Source organism: Brassica napus, chromosome C2 (assembly GCF_020379485.1).
Source record: "Brassica napus cultivar Da-Ae chromosome C2, Da-Ae, whole genome shotgun sequence".
In the NCBI taxonomy this organism is placed as follows: Eukaryota; Viridiplantae; Streptophyta; class Magnoliopsida; order Brassicales; family Brassicaceae; genus Brassica; species Brassica napus.
The window spans coordinates 29,108,205-29,127,463 of record NC_063445.1 but is presented as its reverse complement, the minus strand read 5'-3'; the positions used below and the strand labels follow the sequence as shown (position 1 = coordinate 29,127,463).

The 19,259-nt window shown below is 37.6% G+C and overlaps 4 protein-coding genes across 6 annotated transcripts; 1 reads left to right on the top strand and 3 right to left on the bottom strand.

The window, feature by feature from the left end:
• The first annotated feature begins 4,273 nt into the window (after positions 1-4,273).
• LOC106377382 (organic cation/carnitine transporter 2) lies at positions 4,274-6,037 on the top strand. The gene has a single exon (XM_013817605.3). It carries the CDS (start codon positions 4,349-4,351, stop codon positions 5,903-5,905), a length of 1,557 nt encoding a protein of 518 aa, XP_013673059.3. The 5' UTR covers positions 4,274-4,348; the 3' UTR covers positions 5,906-6,037.
• A 1,925-nt stretch (positions 6,038-7,962) lies between these two features.
• Positions 7,963-9,588, bottom strand: LOC125581642 (ribulose-phosphate 3-epimerase, chloroplastic-like). Of its 2 annotated transcripts, none has more exons than XM_048747438.1 (3): positions 8,603-9,588; positions 8,286-8,413; positions 7,963-8,206 (listed from the first exon to the last, which is right to left on the bottom strand). In XM_048747438.1, exons 1-3 carry the CDS (start codon positions 8,664-8,666, stop codon positions 8,084-8,086), a joined length of 315 nt encoding a protein of 104 aa, XP_048603395.1. In that variant the 5' UTR covers positions 8,667-9,588; the 3' UTR covers positions 7,963-8,083. The 2 variants fall into 2 exon arrangements, with proteins under 2 accessions (XP_048603395.1, XP_048603394.1); XM_048747437.1 differs by having other exon boundaries at positions 8,286-8,416; positions 8,603-9,574.
• A 1,758-nt stretch (positions 9,589-11,346) lies between these two features.
• Positions 11,347-13,356, bottom strand: LOC106377384 (metacaspase-5-like). The gene is made up of 2 exons (XM_048747436.1): positions 12,796-13,356; positions 11,347-12,396 (listed from the first exon to the last, which is right to left on the bottom strand). The coding sequence occupies exons 1-2, from the start codon at positions 13,139-13,141 to the stop codon at positions 11,456-11,458; spliced, it is 1,287 nt and encodes a 428-aa protein (XP_048603393.1). The 5' UTR covers positions 13,142-13,356; the 3' UTR covers positions 11,347-11,455.
• A 3,038-nt stretch (positions 13,357-16,394) lies between these two features.
• LOC106377385 (YTH domain-containing protein ECT2) lies at positions 16,395-19,259 on the bottom strand. 2 transcript variants are annotated; one of them, XM_013817607.3, is made up of 8 exons: positions 19,103-19,259; positions 18,642-18,712; positions 18,367-18,528; positions 17,948-18,277; positions 17,507-17,842; positions 16,999-17,211; positions 16,788-16,934; positions 16,395-16,689 (listed from the first exon to the last, which is right to left on the bottom strand). In XM_013817607.3, the coding sequence occupies exons 2-8, from the start codon at positions 18,699-18,701 to the stop codon at positions 16,591-16,593; spliced, it is 1,347 nt and encodes a 448-aa protein (XP_013673061.1). In that variant the 5' UTR covers positions 18,702-18,712; positions 19,103-19,259; the 3' UTR covers positions 16,395-16,590. The 2 variants fall into 2 exon arrangements, with proteins under 2 accessions (XP_013673061.1, XP_013673062.1); XM_013817608.3 differs by lacking the exon at positions 19,103-19,259 and adding an exon at positions 18,821-18,943.

Below are 19,259 nucleotides of genomic sequence, written 5' to 3'. Positions count from 1 at the left end.
TCAAGTATGGGTTTAACATTCTATGTGATCATATTCAATCAATCAAAACAATCAATTTTGATTTCAAAGATTAATTAGGGTTTGGTTCGATTTTATGCATAACATGCATTATGCATGCGGCTAGGGATTTAAAGTATTAAGGTTTCGATTTTGATCATTAGATCATTGGGGTTTAGGAAATCGATTTTGATCATTAGATCATTAAGGTTTCAATTCAAAACCATTAAGGTTTCGAATTAGGGTTTATGGTTTCGATTTCAACACATTAAGATTTCAATTTGCTTATTAGTTTCGATTAGGGTTTAAGGTTTTATGGTTTCAATTCATATCAAGCAATCAAAATTTGATTTTGGGTTCAATGATTGATCATTAGGGTTTCGAGTTACCATAACCTCAGATGTGTTGAATGGACCATCAATGAGAAGAGACGCGAGCTGGACGTTGCTGATCGGAAACACGAACTAGCTGGAACGAGCTGAGACGTCGTCTGTTGGATTGGGAACGCGAGCTGTCCTTCGGGAACGCGAGCTGGCTGAGATCGTCTATCGGACAAGAGAAGGCCGCGAGCTGTTCTTGCTTAGATCAGGAAGCGAACAGGTTGAAGCTGATATTCGGAACGTTAGCTGTCCAAGCTGAGATCGCCGTGAGCTGAAACTGATCGGGACGCGAAGAAGCTTGGATCGGGAAGGTTCACGATCAGGATGGTTCTCGCGATCGGGATTAGGGTTCGTCGGCTAGGGTTTTAGGTTTTTTCAATTTTGGATTTTAGCTTAGGGTTCTTAGAGTAATCGTGCTGATAACGTGTTGTGAAACTTAGGAGAATAGTTTCTTATTCTTATTAATCTTAAACAAGGGACTCTTTATATATAGAGAATTACAAGATAGATAAACCGTCATAGAATAATGGAAAGACTACAAATAGGAAAGAGTACAAATCATAAGTATAAAGGGATAAGGAAACTCGGCCAAGAGAAAAGAAAACCAGCCGGCCGACTCTCTCTCTCTCTCTCTACGCCGACTCTCTCTCTCTCTACGCCGACTCTCTCTCTTTAACGGACGGGCCGGTTATGGACGGCCCGGTTATGGACATGCACAATATGGTTTATAACACTAGGGTTATTGTAGTTGTGAATTTTTCGTTTTGGGTTTATCATTGTTTTTCAAGTTTTTTATTGTTATATGGTTAGAATTGTGATGATGAACTGTGTATGCATAGTTCTCCACTTATGAATGACTAAACTGTGTTAGTAATGTGATTGATATAATTCGTGGTGTTGCTTGCTGTGTCACTGAAACTTATTGTTTGTTTGTCTTTTTAATTTGTTTCTTGTAATGTTGAGAGTACATAATTATATTAAGGTTGTTGAGAGTACATTTTGTTTTTGGATATTTTTTTCTGTAGTTTAGTTGTGTGTATTAAGTAATAATTTTATTATCCTTATTATGTTTGTTATATGTTTTATTTTATTTTTAAAGTTGTTCTTTTCACGGACCTTTAAAACAAATACATGAAGACTTGTAGAAATAACTATAAAATGAGTGACAATTCTGAGTATTTGAGCATTAATGGGTTTTAAACGAATTTATGTATTTTTAATAAGAAGACAATAACATTGGTCTGTTGACATTGGACATGTAAGCTATTTTTATAAGACAAGAAGAGTGAGCAGGTGGAGATGTTGTTGCCGCTTTTGTGTCTGTCGGGATTGTCTCTTGTATCTCCTGGTGTGGATGTGTTTGTTTCTCTTTTATTCGATGGGTAATATGTAAACAAAAATCATTATTATTTGTATTTATCAGAGTTCGTAACTTATTATTATTTTTTTGTTTAGGTAATTTCACTGATCTTGGTTGTCATCTTCGTCTTCTTCGTAAGCATCTGCGAAAGTAAGTTTATAACTTGTTAAATAGTTTTATAGTTTGTATTTGTTTAGCTGACTCGATGTATGTGTAGTTGAGTTTTAGTTGATGTGATTGGTTTGATATATTTGTTTTGAAGTTTATTTGTAAGATTAGACAAAAAAAAGAGGTGATCATTAATGATTCGTCTTTTTGGGGTTCTAGTTTTTGGTGTTTTGATTGTTTGGGTTGTTGTGGTTTCTTTTGAGCTGTAAAATAAAATTATTTTGAAAATTAATTTGGTAAGTAATGGAGATAAATAGACGACCACAGATCTTGGGTATGAAATATTTTTGATTATTGATGTCAGCACAATATAGACAGTAATTTAAAGGGAGTTGTGTGTTGATTGTTTCTTACGGATCAATGAGGAGACGGATAATGACTCGAGTTGTTTCTTTGGTGAGGTCAGAGCCCTGGACAGAACGGATTTGCCCAACCACATCTGCGAATTTAAATATCAGTTATGATTTCGAAACATATAAACCCAAATACAATATGATAATATACTTGGGAGTTCTAGGTTTGTGTTCGCAATCACTTGAAGATTGTCGAACAGTCAAATCATGACAAGAGATTGATCTCAGGAGCACTTGTGATGACTTTATCAATAATGGTTGGTGAGATTAAACGAATAAGGAATGAATGATCAGTTATCTTGTACATGCTTGAGCACCTAGCAACCTCAAAACGATCGACTTTCACAATGGAACCGACTTTCAAAGATGACATGTAATGATTAGGACGTCCGGCGGGAATAAACCCATGAATCACATAATCTGCAAATAATATTATTCAACAAAGAATCAGAAAATCAATTAAAAACAATTATGTTAAATAAGTGTGATAGATCGAAGATTAACTTACCTTTTCATCAAGGAAGAGAACCGTGATTCCCACAAACTCCATGTCTTTCTTGAAGTTCAGGGAATCCCAGAAATGGAGGAAGCCAGAGGCTATGCTCTGACTACTACGACCAAGACGGAGAGACTCGAAGGTTGAATGACGGACACCGGGACGCCGGTTTGAGGAACTGGAGAGGCAGAGAGAAACATTTTCTAAAAGATGGTTAAATCTAAGAGGAATCAATGAGTTTTGTGGAGATGCAGATCGGGTTCATCAAAGATGAGAATCATATATATATGGTTTACAGAGGGACTATAAATCAGGAACATTTATGATCAAGCGATTTAAGATGGAGAGATGAAGAGTTCACCAGTGAAAAAAATAGATTACGAACAGATACACGGTGCAATTCTGTAACTCAGACTTGTCTGAGACAATGATGAAAAGAACCATAACTCATGTTAAACGACGACAATTTAATTTGGGAAAACTATAATTGTTGCAAACTTAAGCTTTTTTCTTATAACGTGATGAATCCCATTTAAAAATGAAATTCATAATACACTTGTAGGCCCGACCCTCAGAACAAGCCGAAGAAGCAATGGCTTCCGGCCTTCATTAATATATATTAGTTTCGGACATCAATGTACAAAGTATCATTTAGTTTAGTGATATAAATGTTGGTGTTTATATCTTAATAATAACTTGGGTTCAAACCATGTACTTGATATTTTTTCACATTTTTTAAAAATAGGATCCACAAAATGCTGATGTAGCACGCTGGCGAGTAACCAAACCGTCTCGTTATAATGTAGACTGTTAAAGTACAAGTTGGTATAGTTTCTATAGCACATGTGTCTCGTGATCTCAACCAACCAGCCTATTATCTAGCATAACAAGGACCACTGTACAATTGTTGTTTACTCAAGCTACGCTTTACCTCCAAATTGGTTAACACTTAACACTAACACTATATTATAAAGTATAGGTCAGATTATACACTATCTTATTTTGATGGATTTCTAAGTACACGTAGAAAAATCCCAGCAACGCAACCAATGATTAAACCGCTAAATATATAGAAAACTTAAAATCATCTAAACTCTCTAAAATTCAACATAAAACTAACTATTTTATTTACTATAGTGTTACCAAATTAAAATACATACTTTCTCTATATCATTTAGTTGATATTTTAAATTGATATACATAAATTAAGCAATTGCTAATTTTATAAACTTTATCTTGGTTACATAAAATAATTAAATATAATTAAAAATTGCAGTATTATTTAGTTGGTCATAAATACCTATTTTGCAATACTTTTTAAAAACATCAAATAAATTGAAATAGAGGAAGACTAATAACGTGTATATCAGATTATATACAAATCAAAGTTGCATTTAACCTATATCATCGAATTTGCTAAATGAATCTAATGGAAGTTTGCAGAAAATTTGATAAAAATTAATTGTTATTACCATGTTGAAAAGTCAACACAATGTTCTGTAATAAAAGCAGGACAAAAGACTCGCCGCTTGAGAAGCTGTGGCACAAGACAAGGGAGAAAAGCGAAAAAAAGAAAAGAAAAAACTCGTGCAACATGGCTGAACCAACTCAGCCGCTTCTGAACGATTCAAACTCGTCACCGCCGAGATCCCTCGACGACACGATCGAGAGTTACATTGGAAGCTTTGGGTGGGCCCAGTTCCTCCAGGCCACATTAGTCTCCTTCTCAGGAGTTTTCGACGCTCAACAGACATTCATCTCCGTCTTCACAGACTTCGAACCCAAATGGCACTGCACCGAGTCGTTCTGTCACGACTCCATCTCCAACATCTGCATCCTTCCCAAAACCTCATGGTCCTGGGACTTCCCTCCTCACGTCTCCGTCATCTCCGAGTGGGGTCTCCAATGCTCAGGCTCGTTCGTCAAAGGCTTGCCTGAGAGTTCCTTCTTCGTCGGGTGTTTAATCGGAGGTTTGATTCTCTCAACGTTAGCAGATTCTTCTCTCGGTCGTAAGAACATGCTGTTTCTCTCCTGTCTCTTGATGTCGATATCAACGATGCTTACGGTTTTCTCGCCGAACATCTGGGTTTACGCTTTTCTCCGGTTCGTTAACGGGTTTGGTCGAGCGACGATCGGGACGTGTGCGCTTGTTCTCTCGACGGAGCTTGTCGGAAAGAGGTGGCGAGGACGTGTCGGGATCATGAGCTTCTTCGGCTTCATGCTTGGCTTCTTGTCTCTCCCTGCCATGGCTTATATGAATAGAGGGAACTCGTGGAGGATACTCTACATCTGGACCTCGGTTCCGACCATAATCTACTGTGTTCTGGTTCGGTATTTCGTCTGCGAGTCTCCGAGGTGGCTGTTCGTTAGAGGTCGTAGAGAAGAAGCCATTTCGATTCTCAAAAGAGTTGCTTCGATTCCTATGAGTGATGGTACCATGAGCTTTTCGAGCTTACCAACTGAGGAGGAAGACGAGAAGCCTAGTGTTAACATCTACGCGGCCATGAAGGTGTTGGTGGAAAAAAGATGGGCGCTTAGGAGATTAACCGCGGTTATGGCGGTTGCGTTTGGGATCGGTTTGGTCTACTACGGGATGCCTTTAGCGTTATCCAATCTCGATTTCAACGTTTATATGAGTGCAGCGTTTAACGCGTTGATGGATTTGCCAGCGAACCTCATAACGCTTTTCCTCGTGGACAAACTCAGCAGGAGAAACGCACTCATCGGGTTTACGGCCTTAGGAGGTGTCTCGAGCGTTCTCATATTCGCGTTACCGAATATGAGAATCGGGAGCCACGGGACGTTACAATTGGTATTAGAGCTGATCTCTTACTTTTGCGCGTGTTCGGCTTTTAACATTGAGATGATATACACAATCGAGTTGTTTCCGACATGCGTGAGGAACTCGGCGATCGCAATGACTAGACAGGCATTGGTGCTTGGTGGGGTTTTCAGCCCGATTATGGTGGCAGCTGGTCGGAAAAACGGGTTCTGGTCGTTCGGGTTGTTTGGTTTAGCTATAGGCTTGCTTGGTTTGTTTGCCGTCGCGTTGCCAGAGACTAGAGGGAGTGATCTATGCGACACTATGGACGAGGAAGAGTGCAAAGATCGGCAGGGTAACAATGATATCATTAGTAGTGTGATTGCATGATATGAATATGGTGAAGATTTTTGAATGCATGTAATGTAGATTTAATTATAAGCACATCATTGTCGTTTTATGTATAATCTAGCTTTAATGTTAATGGAAGATGTACGAGTTATTTGAAATGATTTTCTATGATCTTCGTTCCAACTTCCAATCCTGGGATGAATACTATTAACTGTAGTTATTAGTGGTAGTTGGCTGAAGGAATATATCATCATAGTTCGCCCTAGTTTCAAAACTCTCTCAGAGCGCGAATATCAAGAAACCGCGCTATTACCATTTCATGACGCCGGCGGCGTCCTTGGCCGTCGGCGTCGGGCCAGTGCTTACCTTTCTCTCTCTATGATTCTTCTCTTCTCTGTTTTGATCATTTTTTCAAGCTTCTGTTTTTTTATCTCCGTTGTGACGGTCGCTTTGCTTAACGCCGGAACTTCTCTTTGGAGACTGTTCGTCAGAATGTGCTGGCGACCGCTTCGCGGGACTGTTCTTACCGGATTCGGCTCTCTCTGGGGGACTCCCCTTCACACCGTGCTCCGCTCTACCTTCAACCACCGTGTTTATGCTTCAAACCCATGGATCTACTTCCCAGAGTCGTATCCCCATGGGTCTGCTCCTCACTAGCCAGATCCACCTTCATCTCTCGCTTGCTGTCTTCCTCGGGTCTCCGTGGTGTCAACATCTTGTTCAAGTCTCGTCCTCGTCTCCGTCGCTACTATCAACACTCCATCTCAAACCGACATTTCTTCTCGGAGGCAACTTGGCGTTGAGGATGGAAGCTGCTGGCTTTCTTGCTATAGGTCCGCTAGATCTGTTATTTTCAGGGGATTCCCCTTACCGTCTCTCCCCCCCCCCCTTCACCTCCACCCACAAGCCATCTCCACCGCCTTCACCATCTGTTCTGGTTCTGAAGCATCTCTTGCACCTCCGGGAAAGTGATAGCTTCTGTCACGCTACTCCGCCACACGTAAGCTCAACACCAGTAGATCGGAGGTCACCGGCGTTCCTCCTCTCACCGAACCAAAACCGTTCGTTCACCTGGCGCTACATTGAACTTGACAATCCAACCTATCGCCGGCGTTGCTCCGTCCATTTCGAGCTGAGCCACAAAGTAATGAGATTGGGCCTGGTGGACCCAACAGTTCTTGATGATTTGTTAGTCAGCCCAAAAGTTTCACCGCCCATGTTATTGTGGGGGATGTTGATATTTTTGATCAATTTTCTAAAGATTTCCAGTGGATTCATTGGGATTTTTACCGAAACATACTTGCACACAATGTGTCATCTCTCTTTTATGAAGAAGTTACAACCTTTTCATTCACCGGTGGACTCACCGGGACTTTCGTCTTTATAATCATTAGCATCCTTTTCTTCAGAGAAGCGATCCGTCTTATCCCCAGTCTCCTTTTCAATGAGTGTTTTTCCTCTAAACGTTAAATGGAGGTGTATGCCCATATCTATAATCGTTTGTCTATCTTGTGGAGCGGTCCGTTCGGAGTCTGAAGATGCAACGGATTTCGTTTCGACGGTATTCCGAGGTGCGGATTGGGTATCAACGTCACACAAAGTGACTATCTCTCAAGTTTCTGGCATTGCCATGAAGCTTGCTTCGACGCATTCGAGTTTTTCTCTGAGTTCGCTGTCAACCTATCTTAGAGGTTTTTCTATATCTATCGCTTATGTTGTATCGTCTTTTGTTTGTAAAGTTTGTTTAAACTCTTTTCTTCTTTGTAGTTTGAATGTTTAAGAATTAATGAAAATTGTGTTACAAAAAAAAAAGTGGTAGTTGGCTATGTTAGTAATAGTGAATGCGAAGAACACAAACCATACATTGTCGTGAGGGGCGGTCCTGGATGCAAGCTAAGCAAGCATTGGCTTGGGGCCTTTTCCATATTAATTATTTTAGGAGCCAAATTTAATCAAAACTTCTGTTGTAATCTGGTGGTATTTATATTTTCTTCTCACATCCTAAGAGCATCATTAACCCTATAAACTCTTTTGGATTTCTTAATGAATTATTTAATAATAAAAGTTAGTTAAGAAATTTAGTTAAGAAATCCATAGATTTTGTACTCCATTGGGGAGTTTTTTAATTAAAGGTTCAAGTTCTTTATCTAAACAAAGGTAAGCTTAACTGTAAGAATAATATTCCACCTGAAGCAAAAGAAAGGAAGCTAGAAAGTATCAATGTACTTGATTGACAGTGCGATGCAAATGGATAGTTGATGACTGCTCACAATGTACACTGACTATATCTGCACCGGCTTTGATGAAATCTGGTACTCTCTGATCCGGCTCCATTATCATCTAGTAATGGAAAAATCTCAAAAATCAAAACCTGTCTTGGAATATCAATAAACCAATAAGGAGAGAGAGAGAGCATTACAAGATGAACATCCAAGGGAAGATCAGTCACAGGGCGCAAAGCATCAACCACGAGAAGTCCAATTATGATATTTGGAACAAAACGACCGTCCATCACATCAACATGGATCCAATCACAACCTGCCAACTCTACTGAAAAAAAAAGCAAACACCATGTGTTCTCCTTCTGAACAAAAGCCAAAGTGTGTGACTTTGAGGATAACAATTAATGCAAGACTGATTCTTTTCAACTTATACTAATGTTTACACTCAATCATATCCACAAACACATTGAAAGGCATTGACTTAAAATAACCAAATCATCTAATGATGAAGTACCTGGAGAAAGAGAAGGAAGTGGGTTGGTAAAGGAGCGACCTTTGAGGCCTAAGACCGAACCCATTGACTTGGGTTGACGATCAACACAACGAAACAGAGGATGAGGTCGACATGTCCTTATTTTCAGACAGAAACTCAAAAGAGTTTGGTGGGTTTAAGAAAGAGCTTAGGTTAAACCCATAAATTGTGTGCTCCATGAAGCTCAGAGGAATGATGATATGTGTATTTTGAGTGGAATAGAACCTTAAGTTTAAGTTTGAGCTGATCAAATTCTTCATCATTGAGGATCGGATTTCCAGAAACACAAGCCATTGAAGCTTCCAAGAATAAACGAGACATCAGAACCTATTGTTCCCTGTACCCAAACCAAAGATGAAGCCTTTACCCTAAGAAACCAAAAACAAAAGACTCTCTAAATTCAGAACCACGTCTTCTCCTCCCACTTAACCTTAAAGGAAATACCAAAAGACTCTCTAAATTCAGAACTTTCAACAGCAAAGGCTACAACTTTAGGCTACAACTTTTGGGGAAAAAATCAATTTAAGACCTGATTGCTCTCTGGTGGCTTTTGGAGGCAATAAGAAGAATCTTTTTCTCAACGGAACTCTTCTTCCAGGGCTGAGCTGAGACCATTGAGTCCTTGACGAAGAGAAACAAGTGGTGGGTTTACGAGAAACGCGGAGAAGAGTGAATGGATGACTCTGATCTTCATCGAAGGGAAACTAATTGAATTTTTATCAACAGAAACAAAAAGAAAAGATCGGCCTTTGTCGTAAAAGACATCGTCGTCTGAGAAACCAAGAGAAAAAAAAAATCATGTTTCATTGTGTGTTGACACGTGTGATAGAAACCCCTCTAATAATCGGTGTCCAAAATACTCAACTAAGGATCGGTTATAGTTTAATTATTTACTTTTGATAGTCTAAGGTCATAGGTTCAAACATTCCCCAAACTTTCTTTTTACTGTTTCTCAGCATATTAATTATTGGCCTAGATATTTTCGGCTTGGGGCCCATCATTCTTCCGGCACGGCCCTGATTGTCGTACGCTTGTTGGTAGTGGTAGATATGCTTTCATTGGTTTTAAATGTCGAAAATCTATTATACTATAAAAAATGTTCTTTCATATGTCAACTTAATTTAGAAATATCCAAGATATAAGAAATTGTACTTTTTGTTATTCATTATGAATTCGAGTGTGTTTTACGTATATTCGTTGCATATGTATTCATAAACAGGGTAACTTTCATATGTAATAAAAATCAATCTGTATGTATAATATTTGTATATAGATCAAGTCTTGCACTTTTTTGTTTCAAAAAAAAAAGATCAAGTCTTGCACTCTCACGCCGCTCTGGTTCTCTGATTCATATATGATCGCATTACAAAAAGATAGAGCAGAGCACACCACCACCAAATAACCCCTTTTCTTCAGGCAGAAATAGATAGAGCAGAGCACACCACAAGTCATAACCGTTGATGTAGCATTGTGCATTAATGATATGAGTTTGTATCTGAGGTACAGTGTATGCACGGTAGTGTAAGCTGGAAGAGTATTGCAAGAATAATACAGGAAGTAAACGTTGTGGGTGGCCTCATTATTCCCATATGGGGAACCATTGAGAAAGCTCTTTCCAAACAAGTAAATCTTTGCTAAATTTCTCTAATATTCTTTTTTAGTTTTGGCCAGAAAACTTAACAGTGGTTTCGTTTTGTTTGCAGGCACGTCAAAGTCACACGCATAGAGACTACAACGGATAATCAGAGAATAGTGGGACTCTCTATCCCAAATGCAGCTGTAGAAACTGTATTACAAGGTATTATCACAAAAACTTTTCTCATGTAGTTATTTTCAAAAAAAGTTTTCTCATGTAGTTTCCATCTTGAGTATATCTTGAATGATTACTTTGGCGATTGATTAGTGTCGCTTTGTTTTCTTGCAGATTTAGCATGGGTTCAGAAGATAGATGATTGAGACAAAAACAGTATTTCTTGTCCTATTTGTAAGAAGAAGACATACACCAAGTCCAACCCTCCAAGCTCTGCAGCCAAGTTCCTCCATGCCGATTCGTATTTTTATTTATTTATTGTTAAATTAAAGGAAAAAAGAAATATTTTGTCCAAAAAAAAAAAAAAGGAAAAAAGAAATAAAGATTGGCAAGACCGTCTTAGTTTTATTTTTTAACACTAGATAATTATGATATTACAACTATGTGAAATATTACAGACGATTCTACTGCCGACAATTCTACCTGCCGTTCGAGGATTCACGTCTGACTACATCACCTGAGCCGTCCTATGGGATCTATGCTTGACGGGTACTGCTTGCGCCATGCTGCAGATATTTTGTAAGTCTTTTCTCCTTTAATTCGTATAATTCCGCCTTATCCGGGAATTGAAACTCAGACCTCTTAGTGTAATGAGCCCCTGGTGAAACCAAACCGTCTTAGTTATTTTATCAATTCTTTGATAATTCTGAACTTTATAGGCTTAATATTTTCTTAGTCTTAGTATCAGGCTTGTATATCACATGGTAAATTGGCAAGAAGATGTAAGATTATTATCTAACAAGAAACTTCCTCTGCTTTGGTCTTAAACGTTTCCTTAGTGGACAAATATGATATATGCATGTCCAAAACATACAAAGTTAAGAAGTTAAAAGAATATTTTTCTCAGCAAGCACAGTTCTCAGAAATAATATTTGAGAATTTAAATAAAAATAGGTAAAAAATTTAAAATAACCAATGGACAATGAACGCTTGACATTCAAATCAAAGTTACAATAACATAACAACAAAGAAATCAGATAACTTATTCAACACGTAACTCCACATACTTTGTTGAGTACCAACCCTTAACAAATAAACGGAGCATTCACATACTCATCGCTACAATACAGCCCCGGTCGTTGAGCATAGCCCTGTTTCTTAAGAAGCTTTCTTGCTTTCATAACAAGTTCCTTGTATGTAATCTCACTTTTTGTCTCCCCAAGTATGATCTGCACAGCATTACTAAATGCTCCATAAGCCATCTCAGGTTTCCCCACAGGACTTGCATCCGCGGAAGTTTGATCAGTTTGACAACCACTTATGAGAATACCATTATCAGCAAGAGAACCATTGCTTGCACCTGCATAGACATCTTGCTTTCTCTCCACATCTGTCTTCATCGCAGGCTTCGCATACTCTTCATCATTGTTCAGCTTGTGTTCAAGAAACTCTTGAGCTAGTTTCCCAACCATTCCCAATATCCCACCTTCACTTTTGCCTTCTTGTAGCTTCGTTAGAAGCACTTTCATGAACTTCTTCACCTTTGGAGAAGCATCTTCTCCAAACACATTGAAAAGTGTTGGTCTGATTTTGCCAACTTCGATGTCATTGTTACCGGTGTCATGCTTGAGGATATCGATTAGGGTTTGTAGAGGCAGAGATTTGTTCACAACATGGACTTTTTCATCATTGTCTAGTTCAACCTCTTTAACCTTGGCTTCTTGTTTCTCATCTTTGTGGTGAGGAATGTGGATCCCTTTAGATTCAAACGCTTCTTCTACAGCCTCAGTCACCAAGTCTTTGATTCCAAATCTTGAAGAGGTTCCAGAGTCTTTCTTTGACTTCTTCTTATCCTTCTTATCCTTTTTATCCTTCTTATCATTTTTATCTTTCTTATCCTTCTTTGTGCTCTCTCCTATCTGCTCCTTAGCTTCATCAATGAGCCCACCACTGTGACAAGAGTCTGAGATGATTGTAATCTGTGCATCTTTTGGCACCTTCTTCACAAGCTCCCTGAACTCATCATCTGAGAATAGAATCACCACATAAGAATATGCATATGAAAAAGAGTGAATCTGAAGCTATATAGCCTATATGCAAAATATTTTCTTGAGCTGAAAGAAAAATTGATGAGAAATTGCATTTGATTTTTTTTTATTACTTAGGAGAGTCTGAATCTTTAATTGGTATATTACTTAGGGCGAGATTCATACATGTAATTTTTTTTTTGTATCTGACTTTAACCAAATAAAAACATCAAAACCATGCTTCAGTTCATCCAGATCTCAACCTGAGATTGAATCTGAAACCCTAAGCAATTTATTCCTTTAATCATCTGCTGATAAATTCGAGAATACTTTGATCCCAAGAAAGATAATGTTCATGAAGCAAACCATTTCAACTACAATCTAGTTTTGTCACTTACCGGTAATAAGATTCATATCGCAAGGAACAATACACTCATCATAACCAGTATCATCATCTTCCCCTGTCTCAGCCGGCAACCTCGTCCCATGTCCACTGTAATGAACAACGAGAACATCGCCAGATCTAGCCGACTCAACTAGATTCAACAACGCACGTCGGATGTTCTTGCCTGTAGGTTTGGTGGAAGAGTTGTCGGTATCGATCAGCTCAGTGATGTTTCTCTCGGAGAAACCGAACCGATCGACTAGGCATTTGTGCATCCTCTTAACATCGTTGACGCAGCCTCGTAGCTCCGCCTTGGTTCCAGGGTAGTTGATTCCGATCAATACTGCTTTCTTCGCCATCGATGATACCTCAAAAGGTCCGCTTCACAAAATAATTTTGTTTTTGATTTTGATCGTGAGCTGTTTTTCCTTTTTTAAAGATGATGATCGTGAGCTGTTACAATACATCTCGTCGTTCTCCATGGTTTTATAGTAACGTTTATTGCTTTTTCTTTGGTCAAGATACTAATGTTGATTACTATTATAAATTAAAGAAGCCTTTAATTAATAACGTTCCATAAAAGAATAAAGATAACTTTTTTCAAATTTTTAATATGAACTATTGGGGATGATTGGAAAGAGCTTTAGCTTTATATTTTTGCTTTAGAAATAAATCTGTAGATTTTTTTTGATGTGGGTGTAGATAATTTTGATGTCCAATATTAGCTGTATGCTTAAAAAGATTCAAAAACGTACATATAAATATTCTAAAGAAAAATTAAGTGCTCTAGATTTTCCACAGCTAAAAATAAATAAAAAGGAAAGAAAAATCTGTAACTTTAAAAAAAATTTACAAAGCATGATTGGCAAAATTTTGGACTGTAGAAATAATTTAGGTTGTAGAGAAATCTTACATCACTTCTAAAACACTTGCCAATCAACCCCATTATTTATTTAATCACGATTCCATTCTGTATATACTCACTCTGTTTCTAAGAGATAAATGTTCTTACAAAATATTATTTCAAAAAATATATGTTTTATTTTTACTAAATATATTTTATTAGTTAATAATGATAAATTACAAACTTCAAAAAAACACTTCTTGAAATCTTGTTGGTGTAAAATAATTGGAAATTGATAAACATAAAATAATAGATTTAATAACAAAATTTAATATGTGTAAAAACATATAAACTTACATCATTTAGGAACACATGGAGTATTATATTACGTAAATTAGCCTTATAATGTAATTAAATATATCAAATTTGAGATATAAACTATATTCTAATTATTCAAATATATCCAAAATGCCACCAATATTATTATTGGTTTAACCGTTTAGAGAAGAAAAGTAAACGTCCATGGCTTTGTTCTTTCTTCCAAATAAAAAGCTTAAAACGTACAAACATTGTATAGATTGTGAGGAATGGTATGGCAAGACTTTTACGCATCTTAATTGTGAGAAATAAATAATTGGGAACTGGCTTGGCTTGTTGTTGTTGTGCACACCATCTCTTGTAGGCACGAGCAATTCCATGTTATATCATTGATCAGTTAGCATTATCAACGTATGTTTCAACACGTTACGGATTTCCTTATCAGCAAATAAATGGTTGATTTCTTGTGACACAAGTCAGATTTTAACCAAAAAAAACTCAGGAAAAATAGGATAACCCCAAAATAAATAACAGCTTAAAAGAATGTATGGTAAATGTCAATCTACAAAACAAAAGCTTATACATTATTCAAATTCACTTACAATAACTCAAAACAGATAATATTCACTTAAGCCTCTCATAAGTGGTAACAATAGTAAAAAATAAGGCTCACTCAAAAGCAACACAACATTCGATGTCTGTGGGCATCGAACCCTCGGCCACAGGATTAAAATTCACGCGCTCAACCACTGAGCTAAGACGGTTCAACAATTAATAAATCAAAACTATATATAACAAATATACTTAAGCTAGTATAGCTGAAGCCCAACAAGAGGCTTAAGGTGACAAAGAAGAAACTATGGATGTAGCTACACGGTCACCTAGTAAGGTTCAGACAACAATGGAGGATGAAGATGCAGTCTGCTGAGATGATCTGTATCAGTTCGCGAAGTATTACATGAGGTACTACATGCGTGTGTCATGAAGATGGAGCTGAATGAAGACATATGGACGTTTTCCATAAAGAAAAAAAGAGTTATTTGAAGATGAAGTTTTCCATTAAAGAAAATGGAAAGTTGTCTTAAGTGTATTTAAAAGACTTGGAGAGAAAGTTGAAGACGTGGAGAGCAAGATCTGGTCTGCAGGAGGGACGTGCTTTATGAAAAAACCAGACCTCAAAGAAGAGAGAGAGTTTTCCTTGGTGTGTGTTACTGCTTGGTGTCGAAGGACATTCTGAAGCGTGGACTTAGTTTGGTGGCGTTGGAGTTGGCGCTTTGTGTGATGGAATTAGCCATCGTGTGTAGCCCGTGGTGAGCTTCGTGTGTGCTTGGGGGATCAAGCGTTTTGTGTCACTGGTGTGCGTTGGGTGCTGACGTATTTGGTGAAGTACTTCCGAAGAGATGGAAGATTGAAGTCTAGACTCAGAGGAGTTTAGCACGTGAGGTTTCATTGAAGTGGTCTGTAAAGATTGCAGCGGTAGAAGACAGTGTGTTCTGGTGCGCCGGATGGATTTATGCATGCATGCTTTATTCCTAATTTTTGTAGATTATTTACTTAGAAAGAGTGGTAGACACTAGTGTGTGTTATACCATATATCAATTGTAGGTTGCTTCTTGTTCTAAGTCAATGAAATCTAGACGAGGTCCCGGAGATGTAGGAAACAGACCCTATTGACAAATTTTGTGTGTTCTTATTGTCTGCACTTGTTTTTCCTCGCCTCATTTGCATTAACAGAGGAAGCTGAAACAACCATTGAACCACCTCTAGAAGATGTTAAGAACGATGAAGGAGGTGATGTAGCTGCTGAAGAAGCCTCTCATAAAACCAACAGTGGTAACAATTAACAAATAGCTATTTACAAACAAAAAAAACAGTTAACAAGTTGCTGGGGCCGATACTGTCTCAGCATCTGCTACTCCTTCCACTTACTCTACTCCAGAAGCTGAAGAAATGAAAAAAAAATTAGCAGTCGCCAAGTAGAACAACTCATATAGCTGATAAAGCAAAGGAGCAAGAAGCTCTAAGACAAGCCGGAGTAGCCACTCTAGGAAGAGCCTGAGCTCCTTCACCAGGCAACCAAGCTCCTTTACAAGTTCCCTTCAGAGGTCGTGGTTGAGTGGTAAACGTTCGAGGAGGCAATTGAACGCTTACTCGTGGTGGCCGAACCTCACGTGGTGGTGGAGGGGGACAATCCCCGAGCCAGCCATAATCTCTTTTAGACAGTGTTCAAGAAATCACTAGGCCGTAATTATGCTCTGTCTAAAACTAGTGACTAGGCGATTTAAACCTGACTGTAACCGATTTTAAATTTTTAACTAATTTAGATCATTTGAATCTAATAGATCGGATTTTAATAAAAAAAATTTGGTAAGATTGAGTTACCGCCTAGACCGGTTTATAGAACCATGTTTATGTTTCCATCATTTGCAGGCACATTGAAGAGAAAACTGTTGATCGTAGAGAACTCATTTCATATATAATCCTTTTTCTGCATTTTTATTGTTCTCAAGTCTCACTGTAAAAATCAAATTCTTACATTGCCAGTGATTACAAATTGCAAAACACAATACAGCAAAACAATAGAACAAGAAGCCACTCACTTGTAATAAAATCCAATCCAAACCAAAACACGACAGCTTCTCCTAGTTAGTTCACAGTTCCTGTTAAGTCTGTGCCTCCTTCTTTGACTGTATTTGATATCTCCATTGATTTGAAGTCAGCAACCACGTCTGCTTCTTCTTTCTTCTGTAATCAAAGACATTAGAAAGAAAGGCCATGTTCCTCGTGAGAATAACATACATACAACGAGAAAAGGATTCTTAAAAGAGGAGAGATATAAGTACCTTTATCTGAACCGGATGTAACCTTAGCTTCTTCTGAACCAAAACCTTCTCTCTGTTTTCATAAAAATCGAAATCATCTAATATAGATGTCTTTGCTGCATAGTTCTTGAAGATGTCCAACACTTCATTCCCTTGTGGCAACCTCACCTATACATGAAGGTAAAACACAATGAGATGAGTTCTTCTTGAATCACTAATAGATTGTTTTTACCTCTTGTGTGTCTCTGCTATTTGTTACAGGCTTGTTCTCATTGTTCTCTAGTATTACATGGCGTAACTGCGGATTTGGAACATCTTTGATTATGTGCCACTTGACAGGAAAATAGCCAGTCCACTTATCTTGCTGCCAAAACTCCATGCTCTTCTCATAATCCACTCTCCCAGTCATCTCAGCTACACCACAAAACTGACCACTTGCATTCACCTGAGTACAAACAAAACCCATCAGACACCACCAAGATATGTCTCAAATGAATAAATTATACTCTCTATGTTTCATAATATATGATGTTTTATAAGGTTTTTGGTGTTTCAAAATATAAAATGTCAACTTTTACTCTATTGAAAACTGCTAATACCAATTACATTTTATAGTTTTTTATCATTGATTGTTTAATTTATTTTTTTAATGCTATTTTTAGATAGAAGTAATTTTCTTAGTTTTTGTGTTTTATGCATAACATCTTATAATATGAACCATAGAGAGTACGCTGCATTACCGAGAAGAAGAGGAAGACCGGGCACGTTCCACCTTTCTCTGCAATCTTCTTTTGAGATTCTTGATATGCACTGTCTAACTTCTTGTTCCCATTGAGAGTACTAGACCAAACATTGTACTTGATGCTCTTGTGAATGTCGTCTTCGCTATATGATTTTATCACAAAGAACATTGCTTCTTCATACTTGGTCTGAAAGCTAGGGAGGTTATACTGATCCCTTTTGATCACATAACCTACACAGGACTCACATTCTCCTTCAGTACTATTAACATTATCTTTGTTTCTCGCTTTCACCTTCTCTGTTTCATTATGTATTGGGAGTGGAGCATAGCTGCTCTGTAATTCATATAACACCAACCAAACAACAAAGAAAAAGACCAGTCAAGTCTTCTCAGTATATGTGAAAGAGAGAAGAAGACAACAAAGGAAGAAAGATGTTACTTTTCGCGGTGTTTTAGGCCTATCTCCCATGCCATAAGAAGTCTTGCTCTTTGGGTAATAACTGCTATAGTTATGACTTGAAGACGATGTGTTATGTTTCAAAGGTTGGTTACTTGAAGCTACACCATACACATCCCATAAATAGTTGGGCGATGAAACATCCCCATAGCCATATTGGTTCTGATAATATCCTTGAGCTGCATACATGGGTGAACGAAGAGCCTGACTTGACACACTACCCGCGGTTATAGGCATAGAAGTGGGACTAGCATCATAAGATTGAAACCCTGGCATCATGTAGATTAAAGATCCATCTTCCCCTTGCATAACCTTCAAATCAAGATCAAGAAAATGATCAATTAAAAAGCTCGATTCATCGAGTAAACTAATCCTTGATTCACAAGAAACTTATTAGTTACCGGGTACTGAACTTCTGTTCCATAACCATAGTATCCATTATCCTTTGCTTCTCCAACTGAACCATCAAGACCTGGATAGTAGAATCCATAGTAGCCACCATATGGACAAGGCAGGCCCTGATACGTCTCAAGAATTTTGTAATATGGCTCTGATGGGCTCTTCTATACCACACAAAACCAAAACAAACAAGTACAAAAAGACATATAATGTTAATTAACAGAGAGAGATAATGTTCTCAAGAGATTACACAAAAGAAGAAAAAAAAATGTTTTACCATGGAAGTGGTGGAGGCAGTGACCTTAGCAAGAGGATCCACTTTAAGGCTCTTCACCATATCTTCAGTGACTGAAACATATAAACAAACGTTCTCTGAGAAATCTTCCAAGAAACCAATCAATAGACAGAATATATGTAAGTATACAGAATATATGTAAGTATAGAACAGACACAAACATTAGTAACGTGAGCAGATGTCTGAATACTTAGTCGTACTAAAAAAAAGCTTACTACTAGACGTGAACGATATATATACTTTTTTTTATTTTCTTCTTTTTGAAGATAAGACTGTTGAGTCTAATCACAAGAAACAGAGCACTAAACACACATATTATATATACAAAGAATTCAGATAAAGGTCAAGCGCAAAAGTTAAAAGACTCATAAGATTATAAGAACAACATAGCTTCAAACGTGTGTGTGTGTATGTGTGAAAGAAATGATGAGAATCTTTTTTACCTGAAAACAAAGTACAGATACGGAACAGAGAAAAACAGAGATATGATGAGTTATAGAGAGAATGGCAATGGTTGATGAAGAAGAAATAAGAAGAGAGAGGTCTTTTTTTCCTTTTTTCTCTATTTTTTTTTATTTCTTTGTTCTCTTCTTATTTATT

Bases quoted from the DNA above. Each gene is read 5' to 3' on its own strand.
- LOC106377382 (XM_013817605.3), top strand. From the start codon at position 4,349: ATGGCTGAACCAACTCAGCCGCTTCTGAACGATTCAAACTCGTCACCG.
- LOC125581642 (XM_048747437.1), bottom strand. From the start codon at position 8,666: ATGGGTTCGGTCTTAGGCCTCAAAGGTCGCTCCTTTACCAACCCACTT. The intron at 8,417-8,602 runs GTACTTCATCAT...TTTTTTTTTCAG, and splicing joins ACTTCCTTCTCTTTCTCCAG to TAGAGTTGGCAGGTTGTGAT. The intron at 8,207-8,285 runs GTAATGCTCTCT...TTCCATTACTAG, and splicing joins TTCCCTTGGATGTTCATCTT to ATGATAATGGAGCCGGATCA.
- LOC106377384 (XM_048747436.1), bottom strand. From the start codon at position 13,141: ATGGCGAAGAAAGCAGTATTGATCGGAATCAACTACCCTGGAACCAAG. The intron at 12,397-12,795 runs GTAAGTGACAAA...TTCTATTCTCAG, and splicing joins CGATATGAATCTTATTACCG to ATGATGAGTTCAGGGAGCTT.
- LOC106377385 (XM_013817607.3), bottom strand. From the start codon at position 18,701: ATGGTGAAGAGCCTTAAAGTGGATCCTCTTGCTAAGGTCACTGCCTCC. The intron at 18,529-18,641 runs GTAAAACATTTT...TGTGTGGTATAG, and splicing joins CTGCCTCCACCACTTCCATG to AAGAGCCCATCAGAGCCATA. The intron at 17,843-17,947 runs GTAACATCTTTC...TATGAATTACAG, and splicing joins GGCCTAAAACACCGCGAAAA to AGCAGCTATGCTCCACTCCC.